General features: G+C 41.7%; 1 protein-coding gene across 7 annotated transcripts in view; it reads right to left on the bottom strand.

Annotated features, from left to right (window-relative positions):
- PPP1R36 (protein phosphatase 1 regulatory subunit 36) overlaps positions 1-15,510 on the bottom strand; it is a 50,107-nt gene that overhangs the window by 15,908 nt on the left and 18,689 nt on the right. For 5 of the 7 annotated variants that reach the window (XM_017892421.1, XM_017892419.1, XM_017892420.1 and 2 more), the window contains 5 exons: positions 11,841-11,927; positions 11,235-11,332; positions 10,983-11,049; positions 7,662-7,760; positions 859-993 (listed from right to left, as the gene is read on the bottom strand). In XM_017892421.1, coding sequence (XP_017747910.1) covers positions 859-993; positions 7,662-7,760; positions 10,983-11,049; positions 11,235-11,332; positions 11,841-11,927 — 486 coding nt within the window. The remainder of the gene's footprint in view (positions 1-858; positions 994-7,661; positions 7,761-10,982; positions 11,050-11,234; positions 11,333-11,840; positions 11,928-15,510) is intronic. The other 2 variants (XM_017892423.1, XM_017892425.1) reach the window with 2 other exon arrangements.

Genomic DNA, 15,510 nt, shown 5'->3' on the forward strand with positions numbered 1-15,510 from the left:
AAATATGTATGTTACATAACAGAATCCTATTCAAAGTGGTAAGTGAAATCATATAATCAGAATAATAAGAGAAAGTACCCCAGAAATACAGAATACAAAAATGTACATACCAACAACTGTGTAAGTATGCTCATTAACAAAGCTGGTCTTTGAAAATGTGGAGAATGTAGAAAGAGACACATCATATACTAGGTTCTTTTCCTATGGAGGGGAAAATTATTTTCCTATAGGGGAAAAAAGCTGTTCTGGCTGACATGATGTAGATCTGGGGCCTGTTATGAAACTCAGAGAAGGAGATTCTGAGTTAAGGGTTGATGCTTTCAACCTTGTGATCCCAAACCTGTGATGAGACTCCTCTTTAAGTTTTAATTACAGTGGTGTAAAAATAGTCATCCTAAGGTAAAAACGATCTTCCCACAAAAAACCATCTTAGAATCCACACCTCAGCAGCTCCTACTTATTGTTGCTGCTGCAAAATAAGCAGTGAAAGGGTAGGGAAACACCTAATCCCTCTGCACTACCAGCCCCACAAGGCCTCCTGCCCAAGGGAGCCAAGTCTGGCAGCAAGAGCCCTTCATGGTTGAGAGCAAGATTTCACTGAGAGACCATGTCATTCAATCTCAAGCAGTGGAAAGTTTTAAAAATATCAGCTGAGATTCTGAGATTTCTTCCACATGCACTTCGCTCTCTCAAAGGAGACATTACAAGGGTTTGGGACAGATTCTCACCTGAGCCCAATTACTCTGGACAACAGAAAAAGGAACATTTTCTCAAGTTAACCAAAGCCAAATGGAAGCATCTTAAGGGTGTGGGTCTATGATGGAGTGATGATCTAATGAAGTGTAAATGTGTGCTTACTTTCCACAGCACATGTGATGTTTATCCGGCATTGCCAAGCCCAGCACAAGGATACAGTACTTCTGCGCCAAGTACCTCTGTGCTGCTTCTAATTCACTTAAAACCAATTCCATTTCTTTTTTCTCTACAAGGCCTCTGATGGGGGGGACAAAAAAAAGAGAATTTGGGTTAATTTTCATAAATGCCTATATTAACTAGCAAAAAGTCAGAATTATAAACTTTTTTTTTCTTTTAAGACAAGGTCTTGCTCTGCTACCTAGGCTGGAGTACAGTGGTGCAATCATAATTCACTGCAGCCTCAACCTCCAGGGCTCAAGCAATCCTCCTGCCTCAGCCTGCTAAGTAGCTGGGACTATAGGCACACGCCACCATGCCTATCTAATCTTTTTTTATTTTGTGTAGAGGCAGGGTCTCACTATGTTGTCCAGGTTGATCTTGAACTCCTGGACTCAAGTGATCCTCCCCTTGGCCTCCCAAAGTGTTGGGATGGCAGCGTGAGCCAGTGTGCCCAGCCATAAACTATTTTGAAAGAAATACAAGTGAGTCAACAGACTTCACTTACCAATGAGTTTATTTTATTTATTTATTTATTTATTTTTATTATTATCATACTTTAAGTTCTAGGGTACATGTGCATAACGTGCAGGTTTGTTACATATGTATACTTGTGCCATGTTGGTGTGCTGCACCCATCAACTCATCAGCACCCATCAACTCGTCATTTACATCAGGTATAACTCCCAATGCAATCCCTTCCCCCTCCCAAGTTTATTTTATTTAAGCAGTGATATAGGAAAATCCTTAAAGTCCCTTCGTATTTAATCAATGGAATCTGCATCTGAAGTTTACGGTGTATTTTTTTTTTTTTTTTTTTTTTTTTTTTTGAGACAGAGTCTCGCTGTGTCACCCAAGCTGGAGTGCAGTGGCATGCTCTTGGCTCACTGCAACCTCCACCTCCCGGTTCAGAGAATTATCCTGCCTCAGCCTCCCGAGTAACTGGGATTACAGGTGCCTGCCACCATGCCTGGCTAATTTTTGTATTTTTAGTAGAGACGGGGTTTCGTCATGTTGGCCAGGCTGGTCTCAAACTCCTGATCTCAAGTGATCCACCCACCTTGGCCTCCCAAAGTGCTGGGATTACAGACATGAACCACCACGCCCGGCCTATTTTTGCTTTTTTATTAGATTATACTTCATGTTATGTACCCTCAATTTTATATGCAGGTAGTCCTAATTTATACAGAACAGCTCAACTAACAAATTATCTATACTCGTTGCTGAGGCAGTTAGCAGCCTACTTTCCTGCTATTTTCCTAAAACAACCGTGGAGGCTATGTACCTCAGCTTCCCCTGTGTTCTCTATGTCACTACTGAGCTTGGGGGCTCAGCATGTGAACAAGGACCAACTCTCAGTTCTGAGTGTAGTTGTGTTTACTAAGGAGGCATCTGTGGACTACTACTCTGGGAAATGTGGCATCAATTACAATAACACTGCTTCCCTGTGAAACCAGCCGCAGTTCCAATTGAATTGCAAATGAACTTTTTCAAAGACAAACTGTTCTTAGGTTACAGCATGTCTGAAGCCAAAATTTAAGTTTCTGCTGTACAATACAGTAGAAAACAATATTGCTGATGATACATTCCAACGTTATTGAAAAGTGAGTTGTACTCTTATTGAAAAGTGAGGTGTCACTAGACACCAAATGATATTTACTCTAAACAGGGACAAATGACTGCCCCTTCTGATATAACCATTAGACTGACTCCATGAAGATATGCCATGAGGGGAAGGGGGTGTATTTAAGGATAATATAAACATTTCAAAGCAGAAAATGTTATCACATGTGATGAAAAGGCTTATGAGTCATTGGAATAAAATGGATTTCTGGAATAAAGTGAGCTCCAATGTTAAGTGCCCAAATGCCATATAACCCAAACACACCCCTCCAGACGCACCCCAGTGGCCACACCCCTGTGCCTGTTTCCTTCAGCAGCCCCACCCTCACTGGTCACTCTGCTCTGCCAGAGCTGCCAGTAGCTAATATTCTTCTTTTGCTGTAGAAAACAACTAAATCAAACTACAACCACCAAGGAATGCCTTGAAGCTTTTAGGCCAATGCTTCTCAGTTTTTTTTTTTTTTTTTTTTTTTGAGACGAGAGTCATCGCTCTGTCGCCCAGGCTGGAGTGCCCAGTGGTGCCAATCTCGGCTTTACTGCAAGCTCCGCCTCCCGGTTTATGCCATGGTCTCGCTGCCTCAGGCCTCCCGAGTAGCTGGGACCACAGGCGGGCCCGCCACCACTTGCCCGGCAGTTTGTATTTTTTTAGTAGAGACGGGGTTTCACCGTGTTAGCCAGGATGGTCTCGATCTCCTGACCTCGTGATCCGCCCGTCTCGGCCTCCCAAAGTGCTGGGATTACAGGCTTGAGCCACCGCGCCCGGCCGCTTCTCAGGTTTTAATAAACCTATGAATTATGAAAGAATCACTGGGGATACTTGCTAAAAGTACAAATTCCCAGTGCAATCCTCTCTCCAAGATTCTGGCTCAGGAGTCTGGGTCTAGCCCAGGAAATTTAAAACAATCTTCCCAAATGATTCCAAGGCAAGCGGTCCCTAGACCACATATGCACATATACATAAAGGACTGATGTGTTGAAAGGGAAAAAAAGGAAAAAGCTATGAAAAAAAAAATACTCAAGAGAAGCTAACCTATATACAAAACTCCAGGCAGAGGTGGCCTGCTTGCACCACATTTCTGTGTCTGGAAACCATTCCCCCATATTGTTTTCATCTAATTTTGTAAAACTGCCTTAAATACAAACCCAGTTAGTGGTTCATTTTTAAAGCACATTCTTTAAAAATGCAAACAATAATGCTGACAAAATTTTGCTGAAATGGATGTGCTTATGCATTGCTTGTAAAAGAAAATTGGCATAATCCTTTGGGAAAAAAACTGAAAATAATTTCAAGAGCCATAGAAATTATTATAAATTTTGATCCAATATCATCTCTCCTGGAAATTTATTCTTTTAAAAAAATCATCCAAAATTAGGAGGAAATTTTTATGCATGAGGACATTCAATGCAATCATTATTTATATATCAGAAAAACTAGAAATTGCCAAAATATATAAAATAGAAGGTGATATGGTTTGACTATGTCCCCACCCAAATCTCATCTTAAATTGTAGCTCCCATAATTCCCATGTGTCATGGGAGGGACCCAGTGGGAGGTAACTGAACATGGTGGCAGGTCTTTCCCGTGCTGTTCTCATGATAGTGAATAAGTCTCATGAGATCCGATGGTTTTATAAGGGGCGTTCCCCTGCACACGCTCTCTTGCCCGCCACTATGTAAGACGTGCCGTTGCTCCTCATTTGCCTTCCACCATTATTGTGAGGCCTCCCCAGCCATGTGGAACTGTGAATCCATTAAACCTCTTTCCTTTATAAATTACCCAGTTGGGTATGTCTTTCCTTTATAAATTACCCAGTTGGGTATGTGTTTATTAGTAATTACCCAGTTGGGTAATTTCCTTTATAAATTACCCAGTTGGGTATGTCACCATGAGAACAGACTAATACAGAAGGATAAAGGGAGCAGCAATACAGTCAGATATTGTTTAAGGACTTGATGCTTATTAACCTAACTTATGAGTGAGTCTCCCACGAGATGTAGCCCAGGCATCAAAATCTTTACCCTTAACCACTACAATATACTGCCTCTTAGTAGGTAAGTCAATGCACACACATTGGCTTGATGGAAAACTATGCTACCATTAAAAATTATAATTATGAAGATTATAATAACTTGAAAGTACATATGATATTATGTTTAAAAGTACATACAGGCTGGGCACAGTGGCTCAGGCCTATAATCCCAGCACTTTGGCAGGCTGACGTGGGTGGATGACCTGAGGTCAGGAGTTCAAGGTCAGCCTGGCCAACATGGTGAAACTCTATCCCTACCAAAAATATAAAAAATTAGCCAGCCATGGTGGCACATGCCTGTAGTGTCAGCTACTCAGGAGGCTGAGGCAGGAGAACCACTTGAACCCAGGAGGCGGAGGTTGCAGTGAGCCGAGATTGTGCCACTGCCCTCCAGCTTGGTTGATTGAGCAATACTCTGCCTCAAACAAATAGACGGTACACACATAATTGTTCAGAAGCTAAAAATTCTAATTATGGACAGATAAACTCTGGAAAACAGTGCAGCTGACTGGTGGGAAGTGCTGGGCATGTTGTGCAGTGGTTCAGGCACAAGCCTTAGAGTTAAACAGACCTGGGTTCTAACATCAGTTCCACCTAGGAACTATAATGTAATCTCCTAGGTATAGTACGTAATCCCCAACAAACTATTTAACCTCTGTGAGCCTTAATTTCTTCACCTGTAAAACAGGGATAAGACTTCTTCTTCTGGAAGTAGGGCTTTTAATCACCTGACATCATCTAAGTATACCTTTGCCATCCATCTTCACCCTTTTCTGCTTTCCTCTCATGGCTGTAGGCTTTCTTCCCAAGTGCCATGCACTGGGTTAAGAAACACTGTCTCATCTACTTCTGTATAATAACTCCGTGAATTAAATGCTATTACTATCCCTATGCTCTATCTTGGTATTTGAAATCAATTTTTTTCTTCTGTGCAGATACCTCAATGCAATCAACATTTAATTCTATTATAGTAAGTAAACCAACTGACCACAGGAAGCCTGAAAATAAAGAGTTGTAATTTTTATTTTTAGAATCACACCATAAAATCCATACTTTTTTTTTTTTTTTTTTTAAGGCGTAGTCTCGCTCTGTCCACCAGGCTGGAGTGCAATGGTGCCATCTCGGCTCACTGTAACCTCTGCCTCCCAGGTTCAAGCGATTCTCTTGCCTCAGCCTCCTGAGGCGCTGGGATTACAGGCGTGTGCCACCATGTCCAGCTAATTTTTGCATTTTTAGTAGAGGTGGGGTTTCACCATGTTGGTCAGGCTGGTCTCGAACTCCTGACCTTGTGATCCACCCACCTCAGCCTCCCAAAGTGTTGGGATTACAGGCATGAGCCACCGCGCCCGGCCAAAATTCATACTTTTAAGGCTTTGATTGGTTTGTTTTTGTCAATCTGAGTAACTGATTCCTTCTACGGAACAGTCTACCTTATACCACTGTGTTCTAGTATGTTTGTTTGCATCTTTAACTAGAAAACCTGTCTTATTATCTATTCTTATCAATTAAGAAAGTAGGCCAGGCATGGTGGCTCACACCTGTAATTCTAGCACTTTGGGAGACTGGGGTAGGCAGATCACCTGATGTCACGAGTTCGAGACCAGACTGGCCAACATGGTGAAACCCCATGTCTATTAAAAATACAAAAATTAGCTGGGCGTGGTGGTGGGCACCTGTAATCCCAGCTACTCAGGAGGCTGAGTTGGGAAAATCGCTTGAACCTGGGAGGTGGAGGTTGCAGTGAGCCGAGATTGCACCACTGCACCCCAGCCTGGGTGGCAGAGCGAGACTCCATCTCAAAAAAAAAGAAAAAAATTAAACAAATCTTTTTGCTAGATTAGCAATAAGCCTCAGAAGAGGAAATACCATAAAAAATATAATAAGCCAAAGTGCCAAAAATGTCTAATAAGCTTCTATTTGGAAATAGTAAGAATCTTCAAACCTTCTAAGTCCACAGCTGGCTTTAAACCCTTTTGCTTGCTACCATAGAAACATTTCATGCTCTGGCTTCCCTGTTGTGAAATACAGTCCCAAAATAACACTGATGTTGTATATTATGATGGTTTTACAGGAACAAGAGTTTTTAAATTATTTATTTGGTTCTTTACAAAACTGCCATCCAGATACATTTATTCCGTCCATAAGATGTTTTTCCAACTACTTGACTGTATACAGGGTTTTGTGTTTTGAAAACATCCTGCAGCAACAAGTTAATTACTCTACCCAGCATTCCTAACAGCTAAATCATTGGGTTGGTTCCACACTTACTGGGGAGGGCAGCCTGGCACGTGGAAAGTTCCATGGTTTGCAAAAGGTCACCAAGGCTGAGAGGCATTGTTCTGCTCTGTACTCTGAGTTCCCAGATTCTTGCCCTGGTGTACACCTCTGTGCCACTTCTGCCTAAAGCTAAAGCATTTAAATTCTTTATAAGTAGCCTAAGAAACCTTGGATTTTTTCCTGTGATGTGGAATGCCACTTTGGCCAAATCTATGAATTTTTTTAATTCTTAGATGTTTTTTAATTGGATGCTTACAAGCCCTTTAGCAAGAACTTTGTAAGCATAAAAAGCACACAAACAACAACTATATCTGCACCATTCAAGATGGCTGCCACTAGCCACATGTGGCTACTGAGAATGTGTCTAGTATGAATTGAGCTACATTATAGGTATAAACTAGATACCAGACTTACTACAAAAAAGTAACATATCTCATTAATAACTTCCTAATATCAACTTCTGTTGCAATGATAATATTTTTTGCATCATTGGGTTAAACAAAAGACACTATTAAAATTAATTTCACGTGTATCTTTTTACATTTTTAAGATATGTTTACCAGAAATTTTAAATTACATACATGGCTTTCATTATCTCATTATTGTGCAATGCTAGTCTGTATCAGTTGGAATATTTTGTTACTGGAATACACATATAAATTATCCAGTGAGCTTTAAAACTGACACACTCATCCCATGAAAATGTCTCAGTACGTCGCAAAGATTTAAAATTTCCATCATCTCTTTATCCTAGACAAAAGTTACTTTTAATACTGGCAGTGAAAAAAACTCTAAAGCACACTATAAAATCTTACTTACACCATATAGCTTTTGGGTTTCTTTTCCAGTGAGTTTTTTTCCAAGTAACGAGCTAAATAATACAATAATGCCATGAGGAAATTATCAAGATTCTTATTCCTATGGGGATATTTGAAACAACAAAAAGAGTCAATGCTAACCTACTTCAAACATAAGATTTCTCATAAAAAAAAAAATGAGCACACAACACAAGAATAAATAGAAAACCATGTTATCATGCCTATCAAAGAACTAATTTACCACTTAAAATTCTATCTACTATATATTTAAAGATTTAAGAAATCTGGTTTTGTAAGTAAAATTTTGGAGAGGTCAGACACTAAATTCTTATAGTTGTGCTTACTAATTAATTTTCATTTTAAAAGTTATTATACAACATATTTCCATTGTTTAAAAAATATAGAGAAATGTATCAAGTAAAAAGTTCTCTCCTCCTACATCTGTCACCATCCTACTCCCTAGTGGTTACCACTATTAAGAGTTTGGTATGGGCCAGGCACAGTGGCTCATGCCTGTAATCCCAGCACTTTGGGAGGCCAAGGCGGGTGGATCACTTGAGGTCAGGAGTTCGAGACCAGCCTGGCGAAATCCCATCTCTACTAAAAATTACAAGAATTAGCTGGGCGTGGTGGTGCATCCCTGTAATCCCAGCTAGTTGGGAGGCTGAGGCAGGAGAATCGCTTGAACCCAGGAGGTGGAGGTTGCAGTGAGCTGAGATTGTGCCACTGCACTCCAACCTGGGCAAAAGAGCGAGACTCCATCTCAAAAAAAAAAAGAGTTTGGTATGAATCCTTTCTAAACTTTCTAAAACATAGACAATCACATATAACATCCTCCTCATCCTCCTCCACCAACATATACACATGTATAAGATTACATGCCTTAAAAATGTTTTTTGGTAGCCAGGCGTGGTGGCTCATGCCTGTAATCTCAGCACTTTGGGAGGCCAAGGCGGGTGGATCACGAGGTCAGGAGATTGAGACCATCCTGGCTAACACAGTGAAACCTCGTCTCTACTAAAAATACAAAAAAAAATTAGCTGGGCATGGTGGTGGGAGCCTGTAGTCCCAGCTACTCGGGAGGCTGAGGCAGGAGAATGGCTTGAACCCGGGAGGCGGAGCTTGCAGTGAGCCAAGATCGTACCACTGCACGCCAGCCTGGGCAACAGAGCCAGACTCTGTCTCAAAAAAAAAAAAAAATGTTTTTTGGTAATAAGTGGGGTAATACTATATATACAATTCTTTGCAACTTGCTTTTGTCACTTTTCTGTGTAGCATAGACCTCTTTCTATGATATTATATGTAGATTTTCTTCATTCTTTTAAAGAGCTGAATAGAATATCCTATACTTCATATTTAACTGTCTTCTATTGTGGGTATTTAGTTTTTTTAAAAAAATATTATAGACAGAAGTGAAATTGCTACCACAGAGTGTATGTGCCTCGCTCTCTGAAATGGCTGCACTGATTGACAATGCTGTCTCATTTGTTTTTTAACTAGAAGTCACTGTTTTCTTTCTAAATATTTTTTCAAGACTTTTGCTGCCTTCTTTGTGGCCCCAAATGGAAATTATTTCTCCGGCATTGCTTTCTTGAACTATACCTAAAGAGCAGGATGAGGGTGAGCATTACAGATTTTCTTTTCAAGATATTAATAACTCCCTGTCTCAGGTTGGGTTTCCCCAGCAACAGACACTGGGCCAAAGACTTTAAAGTGAACAGTTTAGTTGGAAGTGATCTCAGGAAACATCAGTAGGAAAGTGGGGAAATGAGGCAGGAAAAGAAGCCAACAAAGAGGGTGTTAACAAGTAAGTGGAGTTCAGTCCTGTGGGGACTCCGGGAGACAGTGTAGAAAACATCTCAAGAATTTACCTACCAACTCCTCCTCCAGCAGGGCATTGAATAAGGGCTGCTTCTAGGGCACTGATTCCCTAGCTCTGAGCTTGCCCTGCAGTCAGGCTGAGTGTGTGCCTGTGGTGGAATGAAGCCTTCAGGCCGAGTCTCAGGCAGTTGCCACAAGCAGCCTGCATGTGTATGCTGAGGGAATGGGGAGGGGTGCAAATGGCATCGGGCACCCAACTCTCACTGAGCGTTCGTGGTGCAGGGGCCACGTGAGGCACAGCCACGCACAGCCATACAAAGGGGACACAATTACACAATTACTTCCCAATTTTGTAGCTGAGGAGACTGAGGCTTAGAAAGGTCAAGACACGGTCACGCCTGTAATCCCAGCACTTTGGAAGGCCGAGGCGGGTGGATCACGAAGTCAGGAGATCGAGACCATCCTGGCTAACACAGTGAAACCCCGTCTCTACTAAAAGATACAAAAAACTTACCGGGCATGGTGGCGGGCGCCTGTAGTTCCAGCTACTCGGGAGGCTGAGGCAGGAGAACGGCGTGAACCCGAGGGGGCGGAGCACCACTGCACTCCAGCCTGGGCGACAGAGCAAGACTCTGTCTCATAAATAAATAAATAAATGTCAAGAAACTCACCCAGAGTCACACACCTAGCACATCCTGGGGCTGCCAAACATAACTGGTAGAGAAAAGTGATCTTCAGTAAATGGGTAGATCTTTTTTTTTTTTTTGAGAGGGAGTCTCACTCTGTCGCCCAGGCTGGAGTGCAATGGCACAATCTTGGCTCACTGCAACCTCTGTCTCCCAGGTTCAAGCAATTCTCCTGCCTCAGCCTCCCAACTAGCTGGGATTACAGGCGTCTGCCACCATGCCTGGCTAATGTTTGTTTTTTTTTTTTTTCTGAGATGGAGTCTTGCTCTGTCACCCAGGCTGGAGTGCATTGGCGCAATCTCAGCTCACTGCAACCTCCGCCTCCCAGGTTCAAGTGATTCTCCTGCCTTCAGTCTCCAAGTAGCTGGGATTACAGGCACCCACCGTCACACCCGGCTGATTTTTGTATTTTTAGTAGGGATGGGGTTTCACCACGTTGGCTAGTCTGGTCTCGAACTCCTGACCTTGTGATCGCCTGCCTCAGCCTCCCAAAGTGTTGGGATTACAGGCGTGAGCCACCGCACCCGGTCAGCAAATGGGTATATCCTTTAACTATTATATAAAAATAGCACAGTCCATGTGAGACACTGACAGCATGCTCTCCATACTACTTGCCCTGGGATTTTATTTGGGGTTTCTATGATTTCTGGCTTCCTCTCTCCAACTCTTTGGTCGCAGTCTTTGTGACTAGGATGGCTTGCATAGAGCCAGTCTCACACTCTTCCTCTAAAAATCAGATTTGTCATCACTTATCAGATGAAGTCACTGAAAAATAAAGGATAAAAGATCTAAAATGCCTCATAAGCAATATATACCTCATAAATGTTGTAAAAGAACAGATCCGCTGCATCTCAGTATCTTGTAGCAAAAGCAAAGCAACAACTGAAAAGAGGAAATGGACAATTGAGAGAGGGACAAAGAGCTGCCTTAGAGAGTCACACAAGATATGTTTACATATGGATGTTGTGTATAGATGGGTGGATGTTTATGTACGGATAGATGAATGGATGTTTATGTATGCATGTACAGATGAATGTTTATGTATGGATAAAGAAACAGTTACTCACATTTAACATCATCCAGTGTAATGGTGCCCTGTTGACCTCGTTTCTCTAAAGCTTTAGCTGACTTATCATCTCTTGCAGCAAGTCTTTTATCTGTCAACCTGTTTTGGAATATAACAGTTGCCAGTAGTGGTTTAATATATTTTAGTTGTATTCAATCTATCCTGAGGTGCAGAAAGCATTTATTAAAAAGTAATAAGAGCCTGAGTGTCATACATGGGTTTTGTTTGATGTAAGATCATTTTGGAATGCTTTTTATTAAACATTTTATTTACTATGTTAAGGCAAAAGGGATGTTCACTGCCTGATATAAAATGTTTATACAAATACCATCCAAAATAGATCATTTATATCATCTGTTCTGGTGTACCTATCATTTTCAAACTTTAAAAAACTGTAAAAAGTTGAAGATGTGCTAACAGCCAGGTTAACAGAATACATTTATCGGGACTATTGTAATTCCCACCATAATTCTGAAATAGTACATGTTCTTTCTTCGCATTGCAAACTAGAATAATAGGAATGGTATTTTCGTAGTTTGTAAAGGCTGAAGCCATGCCACTGAGAGATGCTATCAGCAACTCTGGCATGACTGGGAAGTTAATCTACCTGTCTGAAGCTGGACCATCAATTTCTGCAAAGTGAACTGCTTTGCCTTTCTTTCCTTTTTCCTTGACTTCTACTGCAGGTGTAAAACTGCAATAAAAATGAGATAATTAGGCACTTCACCTTTTCCAGGGGAAAACAAGTCAAATCATATCATAGCTCATAATCTTTGGACTAGCATATATTATCAGCAGAGGCTGAAGAGAATCTGAGACACAGCAGTGTTCAATTCATATATTTACATATGGAACACTTATCTAGAGAAAAATTAAAACTTCAGACTTTACATTCAGCCTCTAACCATCAGCAGTCTCCAGAACACCACCACACACAGAGTATCTGAAAAATCTTGTAGCAACTTCGTAAGAAAGAGAAAGCTCTTGGCAAGTTTGAAAAGATTATTTATTGAGGTACTTGTTATATGACAAGTGCTTTTAGGCACAATCTCATTTAACCCTCATGGAAACTCTAACACAAAATATGATCACCATCTTTACATACAAGAAAATGGAAACTTAAAAGAAATTAAGTGACTTGACTAAAATAACAGCAACTGGCAAAGTCACGACTGGTGCCTAGGTTTTTAGCCACAGAGCCGAGTGATGAGCCACCAGGCAATCCTGCCTCCCAAACAGCAATCTCAGTATTCACTGCTGTGGACTCTTCTAAAGGCCTCAGCCTTCTCCATCTCCAGGTGGGTTTCAGGACCTTTTACTTAACTCAGAGTTTCTCAGCGTGTTGTACGAGCACTACTAAGCCATAATGAGTTTGACTAACACAGGAACCCAATTAAGTAACAAACAAATCCATACTGACGATCTACTATGTGTTAGGAATTGCTATGACATTGGAAATAAGATGGTTTCTGATCAGAGCCATTGAACAGACTTTCGAGAGTCTCAGCAAATGCTAACAGAAAAACAGAGAAAAGTGTTCTGAAGACTAACAGGACGAGGTTCCTGCCTTATAGATAGTACAGTTTCTGGGAGAACTGTGGTGTCTGTCAAACCCATTGTGGGTTATAACAATGTCACACTGATAACACAATGCAGAAATTTACCCTCTGCCCAAAGTTATGTGTCCCTCTGTTAAGCTGAGATGCAGATGCAGTAATAGAAGCACTTCCCCTTAACTTTATTCATTCTCTAAAGACGAATATCAATCATGACAACTTTATTATTTCTTTGGTAAATCCCACAAATAAATTTTGTTAAAGAAATACCTCCCCATGAGAGTAATAAAGTCAGCTTGGTACCTTCTTCTTCTTCCAGGAGTTTCTCCAACTGCCTGGCAATATTCATGTTGTAGGTTAGTTCCTAAAAGCACGTACACAATATTACCTCAAGAGAATGATCTTTTTTTAATTATTCTACTGTTTTGTTTTTTTTTTTTTAAGATGACTGGCACCAAGTTGGCCAGTGATGATTTCTAAGCTTTTCATTCTTTCTGGTGCTGCTCTTATCACTGGTCTCCAAGAAATGGGTATTCATGGGGCGGGGTGTGCTAAAATACTGGAGGAGGAGGTGTGCAGGGAAAAAGAAATGGAAAGATACCAAATGTTGATGATGCCCACCTCCAGAGAGGGGTGGGGGATCAGACGGAACAAGAAGGAGAGAGGGTAATGAGGAGATCTCAATTTCACATCTGTATACGTCTGCATCATTTGAATTTTTTATGAAAATGTATTACCTGCATAACTTTTCAAAACACTGATATACAGACTAAAGAAATCCCAGGTACTCCCAGCTCTCTCCTGGGTTTCTCTTCTCTAGAAGATGAGAGAAGGTAGAAACACCAAATCTAAGTTAATGTCAAATAAAATTGTGTCTCCTCCCCCTTTTCTCGGCCCATCACTATTAATTCAAAGTTTCTTGCTATACTAGTTTGCCTGAGATGTTCTGAGACAAGAAAGCCTTAAAATAAGAAATCTGAAAGGACACATTTGGGACTATCTTATTTATTATAGATCAGGTCTATGAACTAAGTCAGATGAACTTGGAACTATAAAACCATAAAATTGGCCAGGCTTGGTGGCTCACACCTATAATCCCAGCACTTTGGGAGGAAGCTGAGTCCAGGGCATCGCTTGAGCCCAGGAGCTTGAGACCAGCCTGGGCAACATAGTGAAACCCTATCTCTACTAAAAATACAAAAAAATTTTAGTTGAGTGTGGTGGTAGGTGCCTGTGTTCCCAGCAACTTGGGAGGCTGGGATGGGAGGATTGCCTGAGTCCAGAAAGTGGAGATTGCAGTGAGCTGAGATTGCACCACTGAACTCTAGCCAGCCTGGGTGACAGAGTGAGGCCCTATCTAAAAATACATAAAAAAGTGAGGCTGTGCGCGGTGGCTCACGCCTGTAATCCCAACATTTTGGGAGGCCGAGGCAGGTGGATCACCTGAGGTTGGGAGTTTGAGACCAGCCTAACCAACATGGAGAAACCCCATCTCTACTAAAAATACAAAATTAGCCAGGCGTGGTGGCTCATGCCTGTAATCCCAGCTACCTGGGAGGTTGAGGCAGGATAATCGCTTGAATCCGGGAGGCGGAGGTTGCAGTGAGCCGAGATCATACCATTACACTCCAGCCTGGGCAACAAGAGCGAAACTCCGTCTCAAAAAAATAATAGTAATAAAATGAAATAAAAAATAAAATCATAGAATTTGGGGGTTATTAGAAGTAAAAAATATCATCTAGTATAATGCTGTCATTTTACTGATGGAGAACTAGGGCTTGGAGAGGCTGACCCATGTCCCAGTGTTAGAAACTGGTAGGTAGTGCCTGCCAGTAAATAGTCTGGCATTTACTGCTAAGCTTTTAGTCTTTATGCTCTGACCTCTGGACACACCTTCTCTACTTCACACTTGTCTGAGTGGCGTTCACTTCATTGAAGTCATTCTCTAGCTTGGCCGGTGAGACAGGTTCCACTTTGTGAGTGAGTGCTCTGCTATAGCTCTAAAGCAGCCTATGCTCAATGCATTTGGACTCACCAAGAAGCAACACTAGTAATAACTGAATTTTTTTTTTGGGGGGGGGACTGAGTCTCACTCTGTCACCTAGGCTGGAGTGGCACGATCTCAGTTCACTGCACCCTCTTCATCCCTGCCTCAGCCTCCCAAGTAGCTGGGATTACAGGTGCCTGCCACCACATCCTGCTAATTTTTGTATTTTCAGTAGAGAAGGGGTTTCACCATGTTGGCCAGGCTGGTCTCGAACTCCTGACCTCAAGTGATCCGTCCACCTTGGCCTCCCAAAGTGCTGGGGTTACAGGCGTGGGCCATCGCACCCAGCCAATAATTGAAAATTGCACTGTGAATTGAACCTCTGATTGGTGCCCAAACCACAGTCTGGGCTAGCTAGCCTGTACCCTCCTACTCCCTCCAGAGTACAAGGTAGATGTAATTTCCTAATATTACAATATATTCATGTCATTCCCCTTGCCTTGAAGTAAACAGGAAAGCAATTCATATTTTCTCTCTAGAATCCTTCACGTAAATGCAGAGGGCTTTTGGCTTCCACACAAGTTAGACCTCTTTGATGGTTCTCACAGAGTCTTCTCTCAGGCCATGACGAAAGAGTAGGGTTTCCTCGGTTTTATGTCCTCAGGGGAGTCCATGACCTTGGCAAAGATTCAGGCAGACTGCTGGTTCCCTCCCAGCTTTGGAATAGGGGCACT

This window comes from Rhinopithecus bieti, unplaced genomic scaffold (assembly GCF_001698545.2).
Source record: "Rhinopithecus bieti isolate Rb0 unplaced genomic scaffold, ASM169854v2 scaffold_20892, whole genome shotgun sequence".
NCBI lineage: Eukaryota > Metazoa > Chordata > Mammalia > Primates > Cercopithecidae > Rhinopithecus > Rhinopithecus bieti.